The sequence below is a fragment of the Conger conger genome, chromosome 6 (assembly GCF_963514075.1).
Source record: "Conger conger chromosome 6, fConCon1.1, whole genome shotgun sequence".
Lineage (NCBI taxonomy): Eukaryota > Metazoa > Chordata > Actinopteri > Anguilliformes > Congridae > Conger > Conger conger.
Genome location: NC_083765.1, coordinates 24208839 through 24230872, shown reverse-complemented (window position 1 = coordinate 24230872; position 22034 = coordinate 24208839). Strand labels below are relative to the sequence as shown.

The 22034-nt window shown below is 42.8% G+C and overlaps 2 protein-coding genes across 10 annotated transcripts in view; both read right to left on the bottom strand.

Annotated features, from left to right (window-relative positions):
• Positions 1-802: 802 nt before the first annotated feature.
• LOC133131403 (KH homology domain-containing protein 4-like) lies at positions 803-9455 on the bottom strand. Of its 4 annotated transcripts, none has more exons than XM_061246755.1 (14): positions 9298-9455; positions 7071-7404; positions 6639-6758; positions 6462-6541; positions 6328-6380; positions 5613-5839; positions 4848-5056; positions 4482-4542; positions 3918-3975; positions 3504-3736; positions 3044-3154; positions 2485-2564; positions 1732-1829; positions 803-1224 (listed from the first exon to the last, which is right to left on the bottom strand). In XM_061246755.1, the coding sequence occupies exons 2-14, from the start codon at positions 7215-7217 to the stop codon at positions 1097-1099; spliced, it is 1605 nt and encodes a 534-aa protein (XP_061102739.1). In that variant the 5' UTR covers positions 7218-7404; positions 9298-9455; the 3' UTR covers positions 803-1096. The 4 variants fall into 4 exon arrangements, with proteins under 4 accessions (XP_061102739.1, XP_061102738.1, XP_061102737.1 ...); XM_061246754.1 differs by lacking the exon at positions 9298-9455 and adding an exon at positions 8925-9083 and having other exon boundaries at positions 2412-2564; XM_061246753.1 differs by lacking the exon at positions 9298-9455 and adding an exon at positions 8925-9082.
• A 5151-nt stretch (positions 9456-14606) lies between these two features.
• LOC133131638 (high affinity cAMP-specific and IBMX-insensitive 3',5'-cyclic phosphodiesterase 8A-like) overlaps positions 14607-22034 on the bottom strand; it is a 59031-nt gene continuing 51603 nt past the window's right edge. For all 6 annotated transcript variants that reach the window (XM_061247013.1, XM_061247012.1, XM_061247017.1 and 3 more), the window contains 6 exons: positions 21771-21969; positions 20666-20883; positions 20085-20217; positions 18739-18903; positions 17637-17766; positions 14607-16637 (listed from right to left, as the gene is read on the bottom strand). In XM_061247013.1, the coding sequence (XP_061102997.1) occupies positions 16531-16637; positions 17637-17766; positions 18739-18903; positions 20085-20217; positions 20666-20883; positions 21771-21969 (952 nt within the window). In that variant the 3' untranslated portion in view covers positions 14607-16530. The remainder of the gene's footprint in view (positions 16638-17636; positions 17767-18738; positions 18904-20084; positions 20218-20665; positions 20884-21770; positions 21970-22034) is intronic.

Below are 22034 nucleotides of genomic sequence, written 5' to 3'. Positions count from 1 at the left end.
AGAACAATTGTTTAGAGTTTCATATTCTAGTTTCTCAAAGTGCACTGACTAATGACCCAGGCACTCTGTGCTGGAGAGGGGAGAGAAGCTTTCAGAAGGATATGGTTTCTGAACAGCAGAACAGAACCGGCAGGGAACAAGCAATGGTGCTCAAGGCACATTACAACACTATACACAGGGCAATCCCTACGACTTCAACTGCACACAGCATGCTGGTTTCAATACAAATGCTGGCAGTTTGAATATCAATAAGGTGCTTGCTGCGAATGTGGGTCAACATACGGTTTAGAAAACCATAATGGATAAATCTACCCACCCGCAAACTGAAAGAATTGGACAAGTAAACCTTTATTGGGGCGGGGGCAGATCTGAATGAAATTGCTATGGAATACATTTAAACTATAGCAGTTGCCATGGCAACCCCCTATTTTCAGCAAAGGATCAGTGCTATTCATTGGCCAAGACTTATCAGAAACTGTCGCATTTAGCAGTGCTCTCATTGAGTCATACGGTCACTCAAGCATGCAACGCTTCAACCTTTTCTCTGCACGCATTGTAAGATTTCTAATCCTGACACATTGGTCTGCAGATGTAAAGGCAAATCAAAGTAAGGGTTCTAGCAGTAACAGGATACCCAGTTCAATGTACCAATTTAAATATTTTGAAAAGCAGATTCTTGAATGGATCACAAAATGCACTTTAAGAAACTTGCAAAAAACAAAGTGTAATTTCAAGTGCAAATAAAGGTTAATTGAATCGTTTTGTTAAAGGGAACATTTTGCAAAACTGCACAAGACAAAAAATCATTAAAATATTTTATTACACGTATTCCATGGGAACAGGTTTAACAGCAATTTCCAATATGAGAAAAGATTCAATGAAGGTAAGCATGTATCCGTCAGGTGGACTGGTCCATAGCTAGTGATGAAAATAGGGGTGGTTGATACACAAATTCAAATAAAACTGAAGTACTTGGAGTAATAATTATTAGAAATCCTGATTTCAATGGGACAGGCCAATGCGAGAATGTACAACGAAGCCTGAGGTCTCAGCAGGGGATGCTTACATACACCTTAATACAGATGGCCTGAGTGGCTCACAGTGAAGCCTTCTTACTGACGTGAGTCCTGTCCTCCTCTTCATCGGAGGAGTCCCCGCCGTAAGGGACCAACCCTGACAGCCCTCCCAGGGGTTTGGTCTTCGGTGATGGAGGGTCACCCACACCTGTCAGAGGAGAGAGAGAGAGGAAGGAGAGAGAGAGGAAGGAGAGAAGAGGAAGGAGAGGAGAGAGGAGAGAGAGAGGAGAGAGAGAGGAGAGAGAGAGGAGAGAGAGAGGAGAGAGAGAGGAGAGAGATCGAATAAGACAGCGGAGGGATAGAGCGAGAGAGAAGCCCATTGTGGGAATCCCCATGTTAGCCGTGGAATAGGTTCGATCCGCAGCCAGAGGTGGGAGAGGGGGGTCATTCATGGACAATGAAATGGCACCACATCCACAACAGGCAGGTCCCCAGGAGAACATGTAAAGAGAAGACAAGGGGAAAGACAAAAAGAACATACGAAGAGAAAAGACCAGTTAGTGCATTACGCTAGGAGGGGGGAATCTACACGTCTCCATTAATCTGGGGAAGGGAGTCCTTTTAAACCAAGAGCTTGTGACGTCAATCATCCCCAAACTTTAAGGCCTGAGGCAGGGCCGCACCGCCTGCCTGTAACGGAGTGGGTGGCACGTACCTGAATCCTCGGAATCGCTGGTGGCTTCCACCGCTTCCCTCGGCCTCTTGCGTGGCACGGCGGCGGTTGAGGGGGCAGGAGGCGGGGGCATCAGCATCCTGCGAAAGCACCAGGATCATGAACTGCTAGCGTGTTTAGTTCATAATTACCTTTGCATCACTGAAAAGGACTACCAGCTATGTGCTCTAAGATACTGAAACTAGATTTTTCTGTGTGGTTAGCAATGCAACCACAGCAGTGAAACAAATGACAGCCAGGGATACATTAGTTCTCTGTGGCCAAGTAACATTCCGGTGCGGCTTGTACAGGAAACTCCACTCCACACGTCAATAGAGGGTAGAGAGGTGAGATGGGGGATCCAAGAAAATGGGAATTGGTCAAATACAATGCCCTTGCACCTTTAAACGTCAGTTCAAAGTCACGTCAGTTACAGACGTGGCTGTTGCGAAGAGGTGGATCCACAGGGTGATCATCTATATTCGTTCTGAACAAATCATTCTGCAAAGGATGCGCTGATGTTTCCTTGCTGAAAAGGCAAGATTGGGTGTTCCTAACTTCTAGCTCCTAGGAGGAACATTTAACAATTGGATTGGAAGTCCCCGGTCATCTCGGTCTGGGTCAGTCAATTTCCAGGTCAGGATCAAAGAAGCGAGAAAAACAAGTGATTGGAATGAGCTCACAATGCTGCTAGCAAACATCACTCCTTCTGCTGGGAGTGCGTGGAAGAGCAGCAGGTATAAACAGGAGGGGCACCTTTCTGCAGTACTGTCCTCTGGGCAGGGGAGGGGGGGTGAGATGGATGGCTCAGGCGATGCGGGCACTGATTCACAGTCCTGGAGCAAAAGACACAAACATTCAGTCACATCAGGGACAGTAAAAAGGGTAATTACACTCTAGACCACATTCCTATAAGCTGTAAACGTGTTGCATTCCCACTTTGTTAATTATGGCATGGATTATAATGTTTCACAGTTAATTTTGCCAAACTGGGAGAAACATACTGCTGCCCAATAAAGTTTAAAAAAATGCTTTCTGCAGTCCACTGTGACTGCCCGTCTCAATCGTAACAGAGCACCCTTTACAGGGCACCTCGACATCATGGAGATGGTCAGACATCCAGTTGGGAAAATGTTCATTTTAAACAATTTCAAAACATAAATAAAACGCTACTGATCAATCCTACACTGAACAGTGCCAGCACCTGATGGGTTAGAGAATAAACAGAAAGCAGTTTCAAAATGGTGTAGAAGGCAGAGCCAGGCTGAAAGTGTGAGCAGTTACTCTTTCGGACCACATGACTTCAATAACCTACCGGAGCTTCAGGGCTCTCCTCAGAGTCCAGAAAGCGTCTCTTTGGACTGCCAGGAGGGGAAGCGCTAGGCGAGGAGCAGTCGTTGGTGGGGGTGTAACTGGTCCCAGTTCCCTGGGACAGAGCACAGCACAATCACGCACAAACATGGCACAAAGCCCAACTCTCTCCTTTCAAATATCCTGGACAGGTTCATAAATGGAGCTCTTCTGCTGCCAACAAAACAGGTATTGACAGAGCCATTTTAACATCTCTTAATGTTGAACTGGTTTTTCAACCAAACTGGTATAAGAATTAAGCAACATTTATGCCTATAGAAAAATGTTTTAAGTTTAAGATGCTGGATCAACCTAAAGTCTGAAAGACTTGCACATTGGTTTCTAAAAATAAAAATAAATAAAAATTTCAACACCCCAATGAGCCTTTACAGCAGGGTTCATCTTTTCACTGGAAGAAAACCTACCTGTGCCAGGTAAGGAGGTGGTTTCCTAGGACACACTGGATACTGAACCATAGCCTGAGAAGATTGAGGGGTTGTCGAAATGTTAGAAAGACTGGGATGGCCATTTGCATTACTCCAGTAACCACTGGATCCTGGGTATGCAGAATAGCCGCCAGGGTACCCATTTGGGTAGTTATACCAGGACACTGGGCTACTGTAATTGCTATTAGCTGGGTATCCATGAGCTGGGTATGCTGAAATAAAAGTATAGAAATGTAGTTAATACCACAGTTAAAACACAAACACAGGTTTTTGACCACTGACTGTTGTTGTCACTAAAGGCAGCAGTGGAGGAGTTAATGAAAATAGCTAATCCCTATGATTAAATGCCATTGAGCAGTACTCTCATTCAGCGAACGGAAAGGTAGCGGTTACCTTGAGTGGAGCCAGTCGCCGTGTAGACGGACACCATCTGGGTATGCTCGGCTCGCACCTGAGCAAAATGAGAAACATTTATGGAATGTGGTGGGAGAGGTTTCCTGGAAAACTTTCAACTTTGGTCAGACTATACATCAAGGTGTAACCTGGGACCCTTTCCGATCGCTTATTTTCCCTCTGAAAATTGATCAAGGTCCATCTTTAAAGAAATTCCAACCCGTAAAACATTCCTGGCAAGAGCTAGAAGCTAGGAAAAGGAACAGCTTCTGAACTTGGAAATGAGTGCATCCACAGAATCTCAAAAGCAGATTATACCTTCCATAGGCTTCCTATTAAAATAAAGTGGTTAAAAAGGCAAGACACGTCACTCAATTCAGTTATCAGTAGCTGCAGTGCACTCTGGCCTAATGCTGGAGGTCAGATATGGTCCACGCCACTCTTATTCTAGGAGGTGGGTATCGATGAGAGCCACAGGATCTTCAATAGCTCCACCTTCTTATACCTCCATTGCACGTTTAAATTTACAGCAATAAGGGAGCAGAAAATAGTTAGACAACTTACAGTTTCCAGCAGGCTCTCACAGAGCTTCTTGGCAGCTTCCAGTCCTGTAGAGTTTGGGTGGCTAAAGGAAAAACAACTTAATCTGTGGGGGAGCTTGTGGGATAATATAGATTACAACATACCACCTCAGTGTATCCCCCATAAAGCTAGCACAAAGTATGATTGGTTTCAAAATGGTATACAATGAATGGGGCAGTCTGTAGCCTAGTGGCTAAGGTGCAGTAGCCACAATAAGATCAGAGCAGCAGTCAGGCCCTTGGGAAAGGCCCTTAACAGCACATTGCTCCAGGGAAGGATAGACCCGTGCCTAGTCGAGCATAAGGAAATAACGAGAATATAAACGCAACGTCAGCAGAGCGGTCATACCTGATGTAAAGGTAAAGAGGCTCGAAGGACTCTCGCCGGGAAGCCTGCTCTATGTACCCGGAGCTTTTCCCCCGCAGGAACACCCGTGCCCCCGTCTCACTCTGGATGTGCTGCAGGTAGCTCCCCCCTGGGCCCTCCACCTTCTCATTGACGTTGAATGAGGGCAACGCCTGATCCAGGCCAACAAATATCTTTGTGTGCACAAAATTCTGCAAGAGAACCAGGTAGGGGAGGTCAATGAGCTGCTCCACAGGCCAGACCAAAACCTGACAAGCAATTTCCCACTGATGCTCTGCACAGGGTGAACCATCCATGGAGCGCACTTCAACCTCAACATAGGGGGGGGAACTGTTAAGACAGAGCAGTAGACCCAAACCATTTTCTGGAGGTTAAGGTTGTTCTCACTGCCAAAATTACTCTTGGAGGTCAGTATCGGTGCAAACCATATGGTCTTTACTGGCTTCACCTTCTTCAACCTCCACCTCTAAATCTCCACCCAGTACACAGAAACTGTTCAGCAATCAAAACCATTTACTGACAATGTGTCTGGTCCAGGGGCTCACGAACCCTGGTCTTGGAGAGCTGCGGGGTGTGTTAGCTTTGGTTTTCACCGTTGGGAGAAAAAAATATAAAATAAAATAAAAAATAAAAAAAAAACACCCTGCGGCTCTCCAGGACCAAGAGTGAGGACCAGCCCTTTAAAGCCTGAAACAGTGACAGGTCAGATAGTGGTGCTGGACACCAGCAACAGGACGATGAGCTCACCCCTGAGTGGCTGCCGTAAGGAGCAGACGGTCTTTGGCTCGGAGGGGCGGAGGGAGCCGGGGGAGGCAGGCGGAGCGGCAGGGCAGGGGGGCACGAGGCCTGTGGCAGGGCCGAGGATCTGGGAGGCTGGGGGTACACGGTCAGCGTAGGGATGGGGGGCCGCGGCTGTCCCGGCTGAGAACGCAGGAGGTCCTCAGAGATCATCTCCTTAATGCGCAACACCGCCTCTGTGGAACAATGCAGTTAGTGCACGACCGTCCGTCTGCATTCAGATGGACAGTAAAGGTCCCATATTGTGGAAAACATTTCCCTTGCAGTTTGGATCAAGGAGTTGTAGGTGCTATAAAAGCCACTGAGCATCAACAGTCCAAAAAAAACCAACACAATCCGTATGCCTGAGGTCACAAGTATACGCTCATCCGCATATTTCCACCCCCAGCACCGCCCACCTTGCAGCCAGAAGAAATCCAAGCACTCAAACAGCCAGCCAATCAGAACAGAGATTCATCGATATCAATGCACCTTAAAGACAGTCACTAAAACAGCCTCTTCTTGGTAAAGCTCATGAGGAGCTCATGCTGGAGAATGGACATGCAAGACTGGATAGAGGTTGCGTGGTTTTAAGTACCAAAATCAAACATCTCATGGATATCAGGACATAATAAAACACTGGAAAGGTGAAATATTTTCAAATGCATTTGAAAATGCAGCTTACTGTTAACTTCCTCTTGACTCTTTCCCTGAACGTGCAAATACAAAGGCCGGTCTCTGAAACAAAAACAAAAACAAAATTATTAATTAGAATAAAAAGAAATTAATTAATGCTCAGACATTCCACAAGATACATACACTCCTTTGGCCTGCGTTTTCTCTGCGCCACTCATGTAGAACCCTTTTGTTGACACGACTGCCCCACTATACCGGCGAATCTGAAACGGGAACAAACACTCAACCCATTAAATAAACACATTGACGTTTCTGCATTACAGAATGTTGCTAGCAAAATGGTAAGTGAGAAGGTCTCACCTCTTCCTGAGTCTTCCCTTTCGTGAGCAGGTTCCTGCAGTTTATGGGCACGTCGTTGATGTCCACTTCAGTGACAACCAGCTCATCTGCCGTGCTGGAAACCGTCACAGTGTGCACAATCTGTTGAGAAAACATCTCAATTCAGAAAAGGGACAGGCAATTCTGGATGTCAGACCTACTTCTGCTCTTAATTAGCCAAATCATTTATACGATGTGTCATTTTTAGCCACATTCCGTGACAAACAGCAGCTGAAATGTTCCCGTGGCTTTCATTTACAAGAGAATCGGTCATGGTGCATACAGCCAATTCGCTGATAACTGCCGGCAGCAAAATCTTGTATACACACCGCCCATCCAGGCTAGAGTGGCCTGTCCCTGATTTAGATCAACACAAACTCCATAGCCCACAATCCATTATGAACTGTAGCCTACCTTATTAGGCAAGGGTGGAGGGGTCTTCAGTTTGCCCTTGGCCATCAGCATGGCGTTGATTTTGGCAGCCATGGCGGCAGCCAGCTCCACGCCCCCCTGTGGGGCAGAGGCATCCTCAGACGGGGGCGCAGCTCCAGCTACAGGCATGGCGGACGACGTCACGGTCGTCGTATTGCTAGGAACTGAGGAATTGGCGGTTACGGTGGCTACGCTGCCCAGATCCCCTGTGTAGCCTGCCAGAGACACCACAGGCACAGGGCCAGAATGTGAGCCCAAGAAGCCCGACAGCCTTTCCACCCTGGGGCTGGCCTGATCCCATCTACTATTAAGGCACCTGTAGGAACAGCATAGAAACCAATCACTCACTTGCAACTGAGGCTGAAAGTCTGATTGTGAAAGTTATCCTAGGACAATGTATGCAGAACAAGTAGGTCTAAAACACACAATGGTGTTCGGGCCTGTTCTCAGCTCTACATTGAAGTTAATGTAGGAGGGTAGTATCAGCGGAACACCATGACTTTACGGTTACCACTTTCTTTGCCCTCCATGTGTGGTAGCACAATAAAAGCCCCATAAGCTACCAACTTACAGCACAAGCAACTTGATGAACAGCACCTATTCTTACAGACTGGAGCAATTAGCAGCAGTTCAGCAGATCTTCATTCATTTCAACGACGTTGGGTGAAGGGGGACGTGATAAAATTACACCACTTCGATGCAAAGATACGAAAGGAGTGGTTGTAGACTAAGGCCTAGTAGGATGCCGACCACCTGAAATGGCCGCACAAATCAAAGGCTGTAGTGCAAGCAAAGGCATAACTTCAAAGGAGTATTGCCAACTCCGTTAATGCATCCCATTCACACCAAATGGTTTGCCCCACTCAGTTCAGTAAACAGAATAGTTATTGAAATCAAAGCAATCCATCCCATCTCCTTATGGCCAATACATCGAAGTTTCCCTGTGATTTAATCAATATTCTACATATCCGGCCAGCTCACCCTGAACGAACTTCGAGAGCAATATTTTGTGGCGTTCGATGCGCCAAAAATGTACATATGAAATTATAGCAACATTTTTCCATCTGTTGGTTTGTAGTTCTAAAACCCAGAAGTTAACATTTTTAGCCACGGGTCCCATATGCAGATTTGTTTCGATTGATGCAGAAAGTCTGTAGTGTAGTTTAAATAAGTCCATGCGAGTTCCACGTTTTTGTTCTACGGCACATTACACCAGTTAATGCCAACCATGAATTTCAAATCGGTTTTGTGCTTTAATAAAGTTGCCAATACTCGGAAAAATACTGAATCCTTTCCTCCACTCGTTTCTTTCACCCATAAATTATTCCCGAATAAGAGACGAGCGAGGGAAAGAGGGACGTACCCCCTCGTCATAATCCCATCGAAACGATGAAAACAACCGGCAAAGTGCAACAATGCTAAACTAGCGCTACTAAACGTCGTTATTCTGTCAATTTAACATCCATCCATCTATCTATCCTCGTTTTATCAAGTAAATTAATAACGTTCTGATAATGTTAATCCCGGAAGGATTAGACAACGGCTAACGCGTGCATGGAAAATGTCTAGCTAGCTAGCCAACCTAACTTGGCAAACCAGGCATTTGTACAATTTAGTTAACTAAACCATCTTGCCCTGGTAATACGACTAAAATGCATGCATTTCGTAAACAGTCAAGGGTACATAAACTCCTGGAAACTGAAAATGTCACGGAGCACAACCACGATATTTTATCAGTTGAGGCCTAGCTAGCTAACGTCTGTTCGTCAGGCCTGCGATACATTTTAAAACAAGCCTTATAAAGATGCATGGCCTTACTAACAAGTGCATACTTACGAGGTTTGGCCCGTCATCCCGGATGCCATTTTACCGAAGATATAATTCGACGTAACAGTTAGCTACGGTCTAATTAATAAATTCATTCACCTGAAGTCTGTGATATGCCTTATTGCTAGCGAATCTGCTAGTTAGCTAGCTACTGAAAGCCCAAAAATGATTAGTACCATCGATACATACTACCGGAAATATGTACTTTAGAGATTACATGATAACAGATGCCCAAAATGCAACATATCGCCCCCCTCAGTCTGACGCCGGTATGTTTACAAAATAAAGATCCATCTTAGTTGCTTTTATTTTTGTCGAAAAGAGCCTTGTTAGCCACTGTTTTGTTTGTGCTAAACTAAGCTTCCAAATCATCTCAACCTACCGAAACTGTTCTCCCACGTTGTATACCGTATACCAGTGGTTCACAACCTCGATACTGGAAGTGGAGAACCGCTGTGTTGGTTTTCATCCAAAACACAAGCAATCCCAGAATTTTAACGAGCTGTATTTTTCTAAACACAGGTGTTCATGTTCTTTCGTAATTTTTTCCTTCAACCTATTAACACAATGCTGGCTTGTCTCATTAGCATTTTGTTAGTATTTGAATAGAACACTTCACCAAATTGGTTCGTTTTCATGGACAGGTGTCACACATCGAGCAATTAGGAAACTGTTGATTCACTTCAAACATGAAAAGCATCAAAGGTCAGAATTCTGGGTTTGCATTTCTTTCACAGACACAGATTAAGCCTAGTCCTCGACTAAATACATTTAGTCTGTATACCAATGCTGTATACACACCTTTTAAAAAGTACTCTCACCCTAAGGTTAAAATCTGGATTGCATTTTAAGGTGCACAGTCTTTGGTGTTGCTGTAGAACAAAAAGTGTATGGCTGGTGCAAAACAATATTTGATATTAAACTGGGAAATACTCCAAGTCAAGTCAAATAATAATAATAATCTATAATAATTCATTTTTAAAAAGGTGAAATAAAGGTATCTCATCAAATGTAAAATATACATTAATACAATGACTGTATTTTCAGTGTTGAGGTATAGGTACCCAGAAATATTTGCTGCACAATATTTCTCCAGATAAATTCAATTATATATTTAAATAGAATTAATTAAATATATAATATGTTAGTGCAACATAATGCAAAAAAAAAGAATGGTAAATATATTCAGCATTGGTTTATAAGAGGTAATTTTCCCCAAGTGAATATAACAGGAGTTCTGTTTATCTGTCACCTGTGTGTCTAAATGGAATTAAAATGACAAGGCACTGTATGTAATTAAATACAGAAATTTGTCCTCCCACTTGACATTGTGGTCTTAATTTACACAAAAATACATCTAAAAAGTAATATTTACATAGTATAAATAACTGTCCTTTATTTCAAGAAACAAGTGAACTCTAAAATATGTAATTTAAAAAGGTATAAAAGATTCAGTTCAGCTATATTACACCTATAGTTTGGCATGGTTCACACAATATCATGATTAAAGTTGTACACTATACAGAAACACATACTGTATCATTCATGTTACAGGTATAAGTTGCTTGTGCCTCAAGCACCTCCAAATAACATGTACATCATCCCTTGTTTTGTGTGGGGAAGCAGTTGCTTAGCTCCAAAACCGGTCTATTCTTCAATCTGTTGCAAAAGAAAAACTATCCTGGGCTGAAATAATTATTTTTCCATAAGACAAATGTGGAAAAAAAAAAAAGAATAAGATCTCTGATATTGTGGGTATTCCATAAGTGCATTGCTTGCTGGCTTGTTTTCACATCCACCATCTTACAGTTTATCTCTGTGAACAGGTTCCAGCTATGGTTTCTGCTGGGCTGCTGTTCCGAAATCTTTGGGAAGAGCGGGCTGGTTTCAGTGTTAGGGCATCCATTTGCTTATTTCTAAAATGTTCTTGCAATTTTATTACTCTGGCCAAGCAAAGTCTCCCAGCTCCAAAGACCTACTCACATTACTTAGATTGGCCGTAGGACAATAATAATAATACAAAAACCAGGATGCTGACACCCTGCACCAGTCAAATAAAGAAAGAGCAGATGGAGAGTATATGAATGAAAAACATGTTGGACTGAATGGACAGCGCCTGCCTGATAAGTTTGAGCACACAAGCATTCTCAGTGGGCCTGCTCTGGGGGAGAGTTCTTGCTAACTGGATAACAAGCCGATGCCTCCTCTGCCAGAAAAAGTATGAATAGTAGCCTATGACCCTTTTAGAAGAAGTGTGTACCACTAAACAAATCATTATCATGTTATTAAATGATTTCATTCACATCTGTTTGGCAGATCATTCACAGCTTTTCATGGAACAGACAGTATGACTATAAACTGTCTCATCACCTGGGAATTAACAGCAATCAATCATGCTGTTTCATTGCCATTATATTAAAACAGACCCAGTCATGCTTAATACAAGCTCTGTTTGCCAAGCAGGTTAAGTCAGGAATCAGGAATTCTGCAGAGATTACACATGGTAGCCTGTTTCTTGTTTTCAACTTACCAAAAAGAACATGGACCCATTTCAATGGCCATTATGTGAATTTGTGTTGCAAGTCACACTTGAGGCCGGCCACTGATTCAATAAGTTCCAAGCCACATATCACAATGTGAGCAACTCCAAATCTGGGGCAGAAGTAAATGCCCAATTTGTCATTGCTGACATGAGCAGACAGCTACTGAGAACAGCATATGATGGACTGGGACTGGAATCCTGTTTACATTTGCTACACTACATTTGATAGAACATTTCACCACGCATGTTCTTTTCTCCTCTTTTTAAACAAGGATTACAGTGACAGACAAATCATAGCTTTTAATCTGCTGACAAAGTTATTTGCTTAAATTTCATTAACTAGCAGGTTGAGCACAGTAAAGAAATCATTGTTTCGAACCAAAGCAAGAGCAAAGCAAAGTTTGGGATGACATTCGCAGAGCCCTTCAGTGCAGAATTACTTTCTGAAAGAGGTTTGCTTTTTACCCAGCTTCTAAACAATGACATGATCACCCTTTACAAATGACATATTTTCAACTCAATTACTGTTGTGTTCCTCACGTGATGTTCTGATCAGGTTCAAGGTTCCCAGGAGAACTGCCTACCAGTTGGCAGTGAGGCGGACTTGCATCATCAACTTAAAGAGGTGGGTTGGGTTGTAGGCATACAGGATACAGGATTGAGGTGATTATGTTCAGAAATAGTATGTTGAAGTACACCTGAAGTATAATATTTTATACTCAAGAACACTTTAGGTAGAATTAAAGTTTATATCAAGTATGCTTAGTATACTATGGGCAATAATGCATGCAACTACTTGATGCAATATTGAATTTGAATATTGGGTTTAACCTCCATTAGAGGTATAGTTAGTTCACACTACGGGTTGTTTAAATATAATTTCAGTTTTAGTGTAGGTTTTTGATCAGCCAAAATCTTTTATGTGCAATAAAGAATATTTTATTACATTACATAAGTTTCTGATGACCAACTGGCTTTACAAAAGGAAGAAAATAGAATTAAAGTAAATTGAAAACAGCTTGTGGTTCCAGAGGCTGAACACATGAGCGGATTAATTTTATAGTACTTGTTCAGAATTTTAAAGATATAAATCAGTTATCATGATAGTACTTCTATCCTTTAGAGTTCTCAAGCAAGTTCTCTTTCCTTCTCAAATTCTCAACCTTTTGCCTCAGACAAAAAAAAAATGTCTGGCCCAATCAAAACCATACTAAAACTGAAATACGAAAAATAGAAAGTATGAAATATTCACTCCAGAAAGTGAACTCTCTTTTTAAGGGTACCTTCATCCAGTATTTACATCAAGATAACATGCATAGCATTTCATATAGAGCGACCACAGTTAACTTATTCAGCTATGGTCAAGACTACCAACATCTGCAGTTACGTAGTGGTCAGTGCCCTTATAGAGCTCCACTATCCATTTTGGTGACACTTAATAGCCAGTGTGTGCATCTCCATGACGATACATTATATAAGCAAATGACAGAAATGTCGCTCAAAAGTACAAATACTTCTGTTATGGAAACCACTTAGCTGCTTGAAACATTTTTATGAAATATGAAATATCAGCGGCGTCGTTTTAAATAGACGTCAAATGAGAACATAGTAGAACATAGGAAGAAGTAGCTTGTCTTGATCTACAGTTGCTGCGCATGCAATAAAAATCACAGCACTGTGTGTACATCATATATGGGGGACTAATTTCATCAGCAGAAGTAATTCCAACAAGTATTTTTCGTGGAATTTAAATCCAATATTAATCTAATCCATTCAATCCATGTAATGCAAAACAGTTCAGTTGTGGTGGCCAATTGCTGAAATTTATATTAACTCTAAACTAAATTAAATCTGCACATCATTTTGGAATATATTTGCAAAAAAATATTCTGACACTAGCAAATAACCATGCCAAGCAGGGAATGCCTTTGAAGATCATGGTGGTTTGTTGGAGATGACCAAACGCAGTTTGTTTCTTGTTAGATTAAACAGTTTTGACCAGAACATTTTGGTGTGGAATAATTATGAAGCAGACACCACATAGAAGGAAGACCTCAGCTGTTCAGACCAAAACATAAACATGGCTACACGCATAACTTACTGCTGTACAGAATGCTCTTCTTTGATGAAAATTTGACTGTCGTTCACAAATTTGACCTACTGGCCCACATGATGAACAAAGGAATGCAATTCCACTCAGCTTTAAGCAAACCTCTGAGGAATTTCATGTCTTAAAGTGGAATACTTCTGTTGATTGCTTGCTTACAGTATATATGTAGGCAGGCAGGTCTTTGAAGGTCAAGGACGATGATGATTCTAATGTGATGTCATTGCAGCAGCCTCCCAATCACAAAGCAGGGATCCTCTATCAATGGGAATGCCCCCTTCCTGTTCATCAAACGAGCCAGACTTTCCCACTTCTGTCCGTCTGACTTTTGGGCACCAGACACAACACAACATTCCCAGGCAAAGAATGCACGCAATCACCAAGGAAACGGATTTTACTCTAACCTCGCCAATGCAACGCTCTGCTCCCTGGCAAGGGGATGCCAGCCACAGCAGCCCACGAAGCTGGTGCCCTCTTACCCCGGGGCCCCAGCCTGTGACCATCTCGCAAAACTGTGAGAAGACATTCCAGCAGTCAGTCAGATTTATCTCTACCTCGCATTCATCACAGGGCCAGTGAGGGTCTGTGCAAGGTTAGGGCAGGGATAGGGACAGCAGGATCAGGCAGCTCAGGGCCAAAACCGCTTGTTTTTGCCTCGGCTATTTTGGTATGCTGCAAGAGCGCAACAACTTATTCACTCCATAGATCAAGACTTCTCAGAAATCTGTCTTTCAAAATACGCCCCCAAGGTCATCTTCATGTGAAAGTAAAACACTGGGAAAGGGCTTGACTGGACGCATTTAACATTTATAAATGGTTCTAGTAATGGCCACTGGCTTTGTCTGTTGGTATTAATATAGTTTTCCTTTTTCTGAGATAATTAAGTTCAATTGCCAATTGGATATATATTTTAAATAAGAACACTCCCAGTGAGCTTTTATGAGACTGCAGTACATTGTAGTCAGTTGACTATAGTACCTGTGAAACACGCTGCAAACGGTCTGAATTGTGCTGGCAAACATTATAGAAACATGCTGCAATATAATCATTATCATTATTTTATTTCTCCATAGAATAATTTCTAGTTCTTTTCGGTGCTCTTAGCCCGGACATAGCAGTGAATCAGAACGAACAAACACATTCCCTGATTGAGTGTACAGTTCTGACTAAAAGAAGAAAAAGCTTTTTGGTCAATATATCATATTGACTCATGTGGGCTCATGCATTATGGCATGTTTATATATACGGTTTAAATAAAAGTAGGAAATAATTTGAATAAGGAACATTCTTTCACACATTAGCATCCTAATCAGAAACCAGTGGTGGATTAAATATTTCCCTGGGTTTTCGGTGTACATGGTTCTGGAACAAATGGGCGATATATGTGCTTGTCAAAATCAGAGCAAGCTGTATGTGTGAGGACTGGCATTACACAGTGATAGACATTTCTGGATTATGCTCCCCCTGAAAATCCATTATCTTTTAAAAAAATATTTATAGTGAAACTCCCATCCAATGGTTTTAACAAACATTTTCACACAATTCCAGATCACCAATCTTTGTTCATTTTTGTCATTCCAGTGTAAAATACATGAATTTATAAAAATATTGAGATTTGTCTGAATATTACTTTTTGACTAAATTATCAAAAACTTTGCACATACGCATTGGGATGTATTGTATAAATATTGTATAAAATAAGGCAGTCTTTCAGTAGAATAAACCAGATATAAAAAAATTCTGGGAGAAAGAGCTTTCAAGTCCAAAACACTTTCATAGATGTACTGGGTTATCAAAAGCCATCTGTTACAGAATTACCCAATAACTCCAGGTCTAGCACAGCCTTTTCAACTGACACCCTCTCATGTGGAAGTGAACAACAAAACAGCTTATTCCCAAATTCATCATCTCCATCTTCCATAAATGATTAAATCATACATTTCAATTGTTGTTTGCAGTGCAATATATAGGTGTCAATTGAATTGGTCTTTGTAGTATGATGATGAAAACTTCTAGACATGAATGAAATATGTTTTTAAGGATATGACCCATGCAAACTCCTGTTAAATCAGCTTTGGCTTTTTTGTAGTATGCTTCTTTTAATTCACCAATTTATTTACTTATCATTTGTGAATTTATAGAAAATACTGAACATCTAAAACAAAATAAATATCAAAAAATGTGAATCTGTAAATACCTATGATTAAGATGGGTACAGTTTTGAATCTGTCCAACTGTGACCAAAATTAACATCCACACCCTGAACACCCATCATGACATCACAAGCCCTATGTTTTTAGGGCTGCCTTGTGTTGCTACAAATCCTCTCAAGGCAAAGGATTAGCAGACCTATTTTTGAGGAAAAAGAAACAAACCAAAGAAAAAAAAGTGACCAATAAAGGATGGTGGAGTGTAGTTCAGTTTTTTGTTTTTCTGAAGGAGTGAGAATATAATCCTGTTGTGTGAGGTCTTGCGGCGTCTTGCTTCGGGGTGACATCACACGTCCGTCGCCAGCGTGATGATGTCGCAGCGGGGCCGAGTGTGACGAAAGCAAGCCTCACACACTTCACTGCCCTGCTTCTCCATGGCCCAGCAGTCAACCCGAGACAGCAAAAAGTCTGCTTCCACATCAGGGGTAAAGCCCGTTTCCCTGATATACCATCAAGTAATAGTCTGGACCGTGCGTCACAGAGCTCCGACACGCCATCGCAGGATGCGGTTATGTCCTTCAGCCGAACACAAAGTCAGTGTAGGGACACATTATTGTCAGTTTTTGTTCGTTTGTGAAGCCGGTGTCTTGCGCGGTCAGTCACGGTGGTCGGCCTCTCTCGTGATTGGCCGCACGTGACGTGGTCATGAGTGTGGAGTCCGCAGGGAGGGGCTGCTGCCGCGACGGAGACGCTCCGGCGTGAGGTGGAGAAAATGGGCGCTCTGCGTGAGCGCAGTGCTACAGGGGCAGCGGAGCGCTACTCCGGGGGCGGCCGCAGGCTGTGCAGCTTCAGCTCGTCCAGGCCTTTCCAATACTTAAAGTTGTTGTCCAGGTGCTGCATGAGGTTGGGCAGATCTGCGAACGCTGGTGGAGTAAAAAATTTAATTAATTCATTATTAAGTTGACGCCTTTATGCAAAGCGACTTACAGTCGATTAGACTAAACTGGGGCCAATCCCCCCTGCAGCAATGCGGAGGTTAAGGGCCCAACAGCTGCACAGATCTTATTGTGGCAGCACTGGGGCTTGAACCTGTAAGAGCCTGTCCAAGCAATGATATACTATAAACGGTATAAAAAGTAACACCTCTACAAGCCTATACTTGATTTTATTTATACTGTGGTTCAGGCAATCGATTCTGCTACAAGCAAGTATTCTCCATTTGTGCAGTGGAAAAATCAGCAGGTACACAGGTCTTCTGAACTGTGCTCAGTGATCGGCTGAGCTGAGCAGTTATCACGCAGTTCATGTACATACACGAGGCCTCGTACACACTAGCAGTACAGCCTGTTCTGAAAACAGCTCTGGCTCCTTAAAACTGTTTTGAAAAACTTTTTAGTTTAAAACCCCTCGGTAGTAGAATAGAAATGTTTTGAAAAGCTTCCATCAGTATGTACTGGACCAGGTGTAAAGTTCTATTGGCGGTACTTGCCGAGGGAAATTACAACATCACATTTTCATTTATTTTACTGTAACAATCATATTTAATCTCTATGTTATGGCTGCTAATCACAGTTCAACTTGAATCCAGGAGGAGACATGTAGCCAGCGACTAGTCGATTCCCTCAAAACTCAAAACGGAACTCAAAAGTTCAAATCTGCTGTCAAGGAAACGTGCTGAGTGGACTGCATTCTAGTTTTGAAAACCACAGAATGCCTTTGAGGAATGTGTAGACAAGTCAAGATAGCGAAAACCTCTCAGCGTTTTGAAACTAAAGCCACTAGTGAGTATGCATCACAGCACAGGATATACTGTACATGACCATGCCAACTATTTCCAATCATTTGGAAATGTGTCTTTTTATACAATATCAAATGGCCAGAGAAGATCAAGCATACACAGGTAATATGATGCAATCACTTACCATCCCAGGCATCAAACATATCCGTAATGAAATAGTCGATGAAGGAAATCTGGGATTTGGGAATGCTGCAGGTGTTCCTGTCAAAGACCGGCATCACCACGGGCAGGCCCTGCCTCTTCTCTTCATCAGTCTGAACAGTGAAGAGAGAAAACACGAATCACTGAGTGCCACGTTTTCTCAATTATTGCCCGCTATAAAGGCCCCTCCACACCAACAACTGGATGGAGGGGTCCACATAACTGCTATAACACAATGACAGTGACAAAACATATTGTAGGGATCGCTTTCAGAGCAATTTTTTCGCAGCTGCATGAACAATAAGACACTGACAGCAAATCAAAATCCATCCAAATTTACAGGGCGTCATGTCCAAAATGGCAGATGACACAGCCGAGAGACTATTTCCAGAACGTTATTGTTCATCGGTGTGGATGCTCACTGTAACTAACTTATCGTTATAGTTATAACTGTTGGTGTGGATGGGCCTTAACGCCCCAGCTACCACCACAGCTACACCACTGAATTCAAACCAGTATTACTTTTTTTTTTCCCCCACTGTACAATCTACACTCACTGGACACTTTATTAGATATACCTGTACACCAGCTTGTTAATGCTAAAATTGAATCAGTCAATCATGTCACAGCGACTAAATGCATAAAAGCATGCAGAGACAGTGTCAGCTGTTTGATGATTGTTGCTGCCAGACAGGGTGGTTTGAATATCTCAGAAACCGCTGATCTCCTGGTATTTTCACACACAAGTCTCTACAGTTTGCAGAGATGGTGTGAAAAACTAAAAACATCCAGTGAGCAGCAGTTCTGTGGGCAAAAACGCGTTGTTAATGAGAGAGGTCAGAGGAGAATGGCAAGACTAGTCAAAGCTGAGAGGAAGGTGACAGTAATGCAAATAACAGTGGTATGCAGAAGAGCATCTCTGAACACACAACACGTCAAACCCTCTTAAGTGGACAGGCCACAGCAACAGAAGACCAATAAGTCTAAAAAATAAGTCTAATAAATACCTAATAAAGTGCTCACTGAGTGTATATTTTCACGACCATTATTATGCCAGGATTCAGACATATTGGAGTCGCAGTTACCTGTGCAAAATATTCTTCTGAGATGCGGCCGGCCCACTCGATGCAGAGCTGCAGGGGTCTGCAGGGGTTGGAGATGTCTGCACACTTGATCAGCATGCGCTTCACTAGAATCCGATTCTCCGGCAGCATCAGAATGCTTTTGGTGGCCTCCTCGTCCCCATTGCCCTGGGAGCAGAGAGGAGTCAATCAGCACAGGAACAGACCACTTCAGAAGCACTGGGACACTTTTTCTGTGTCAAATTTATATCAAACGGCATACAGTAATACAGCAAAGCTTTCAAGAGCAAAATATTATGAGATTTTCAATTAGTCAATACTTTTTAGAAGCAATTTTTGATTAGCTAGGCGAAAGTTTTGAAGACTTCTGAAACAGAGGTTTGGGCAGAACTAGCTCCCACGATATTAATGGCATTTGGCAGACGTACAGTTGATTCGACTAATCAGGAGACAATCCTCCCATGGAGCAATGCAGGGTTAAGGGCCTTGCTCAAGGGCCCAATGGCTGTGCGGATCTTATTGTGGCTACAATAGGATCGAACCGCTGACCTTGCGGGTCCCAGTCATTTACCTTAACCACTACGCTACAGGCCGCTACAGCTCCCACAATATGATGTACGCAGTGTACACGAGTGAATGTTTTATAAACATTTTGGAATATATACTTTAACATGTGTTCGTATGGTTATGAAGAATTGACTAAATCGAAGAAAAAGTTTGATTTCAGCTCGTCTTGGACATTTTCCAAGGTTCCACAAAGAGAAGTTGAGGCGAGTACAGTATCTCAGGGGTCAGGTTTTTTTTTCCCTCCATTTTCTTTAAAAAGCATTAGGATCCCTTAAAATGGCCCTGATCTGCATTCCACACAGGCTTGAGAAAGCTGGTAGGAGGCTGTCACATTCTGGCCCCGCAGTGCAGCCTGTGCCCACGGTAAGAGAGGCCACTGCTATTTTCACCCAGGACTCCTTCCTTTAGAGCAGCATCACGGCTGTGTCTCCCCTGCGTATAATGCTATGCGCTCTTCAGCCATTCCAGCCTAAAAACACTCTGCCTTACTGTACTCCAGCAAATCAGTGTGGGGGAAATGAAAAGAAAACCCTTTGGAATTGGCAATTCTGAGATATAATTTCAGTATCGCAATGATGTGGACATGAAAACATATTGTGACCTTGGCATTGTAAGGTTCTATCTGCGTTCTGAGTGGTGTTGAGATATTGAGCTTGAAAGCTTTCACATCCTAACACAGAAAAACTGAAATGCAGGGCAGGTCTTCATAGATCAAAATGTCAGACACCATAAAAGTGCTCCGTGTACAATGTACAATATCTGTTCTGAGAAGTTCATCTCACCCCATTCTCCTCCAGTGCTGCCAATGGCTTGTTGATGCTGTTCACAAACTTGTTGACGTGCTCAAAATGCTTGGTCATCTCAGTGGCCAGGACCATGTCAATGATCGCTTGGCGGAGGGTGCGGTATTCGTTCCTGGTTGTGAAGGGGATACAAATAGGTGAAAATGTAAAACAACAAGAAAATCTGAGATTTAAAAATTGGCATTAACAAATTGAGACCTTAGAATTATGAGGTTCTAACTGGCATTTTTGACAAAAATGAAAAAGGGTCATACGTAAATATGTTGCTTATGGACGTGTGAAGTTTTACACAAGTTCTACACAAGAATACTGTTTAAACATATAAAAAAATGCTAAATTGAAGGTTGCTTCAATATGCTTGGAACCCATTCGGTTTGGCATCTTTGAAGCTCTACATCTCAAAACCACTGAGAACGCAGATAGAAACATATAATTCCAAGGTCACGAAATGCTGAACACAGCAACCGCACAAATACAAAGACAAAAAAAAAAGCAGACATGGGGATAGTAACATGGAGGAACATGGAATAGGGCGTCCGGCCTCCCCTCCGGCCGCTCACCTCTCCATGTTCTTGAAGATGTTGCACTTGTCGTCGCGAGTGGTGATCTGGAAGGCCAGGGCGGAGTGGTGGCTCTCCAGCACGGCTGTGTCGTTGTACAGGACGGCCAGCTCGCTGCCCGCGTTGCACAGGAAGGAGTTTGTGCGGCCGGGGTGATCCACGTCGTGCACCGTGGCAGCAATCAGGGCCGCCACCTCGTCGATGGGGTCCAGGCTTTGCTGCAAATAAGATAAGGCCCAGGCTACATCAAACAGTTGACTCCAGAGGAGATGAGATGGGAGAAAGCTCAGAACGTCCAGATTAAAATCTCAGAACATCCAAGTAAAAATTAGGCAGTCTACACCAAAGCGCCAAGCAAACCAATAAATACATGTTTCAATGACAATGACTCCACATGCTTGACTGTTTATGTTTCTAAACAAACTATGTTTCAGACGTTCTAAAACTGGACAGTTTAGAACGTCTAAAACCACTAACACTTTCTCGAAAAAACATTTCTAAAACCATCTCGTCTCGAGTCAGCTTGATGTAGACTGGGCTTAATAGTGTCGTGACATCCCAGAGTCGTATAATGCTGGTCCTTATTTACCACATACATACAAACAAATATAAGCTGAAACAACCAGCTGACATCACTAATACACAACTACATCCAGAGAGGACTGAACTAATGTGTGAAATCAGCTGGTGGTGATTGGTTGGAATTAAAACCAGCATCGTTCAAGAGTAACTCTCAGTTCTCCAAGGCACACAATTTGGTACCCCTGGTTTAAAGAGAAATCCTTAAGGACATTCCACCCTGTTAAATGTTCCTTCTAGGAGCTAGAAGTAGAATTTATGAACTCCCAATCTTTCCAAGTAAACATCTGTGGATCCACATCTCCCCATCTGCCCATCTGCCATGACTGTATGTAACTGATGTGGCATCGAACTGATGTTTGGAGGAGCAAGGACATTACATTTGCTGAATTCATGTTCTCAATTTCCCTGTCTTCAATGATTTTTCTTGCCACTTTCCCTAGCCTCTCTGGATGGGTGGAGCTAGTAGAAAGAGAGAGCAAGAAATATAAAAAAAGAGAAAAATAAGCAATTGGAATGTCCTCACCTTCACCCTCTCCTTGCAGAGGAAGTAGGCGGTGGCGTGCAGCACGTCGGCTGCGTGGCTGGAGTTGTGGTAGGAGTTGCTGGCATGGTAATTCGCCTCGATGACCTGGAGCCACGACCTCAGCACCGCTTCAGGGCAGTTCAGGAACTCGCACACCCCGAAGCGCGAGAAAACCTTCAGTCCCAGGAACACCAGGGGTCTGGAAAGGATCATCACAAACAACACAAACGTTTGATACACTCCCAAGTTTCTCTCTTTATCACG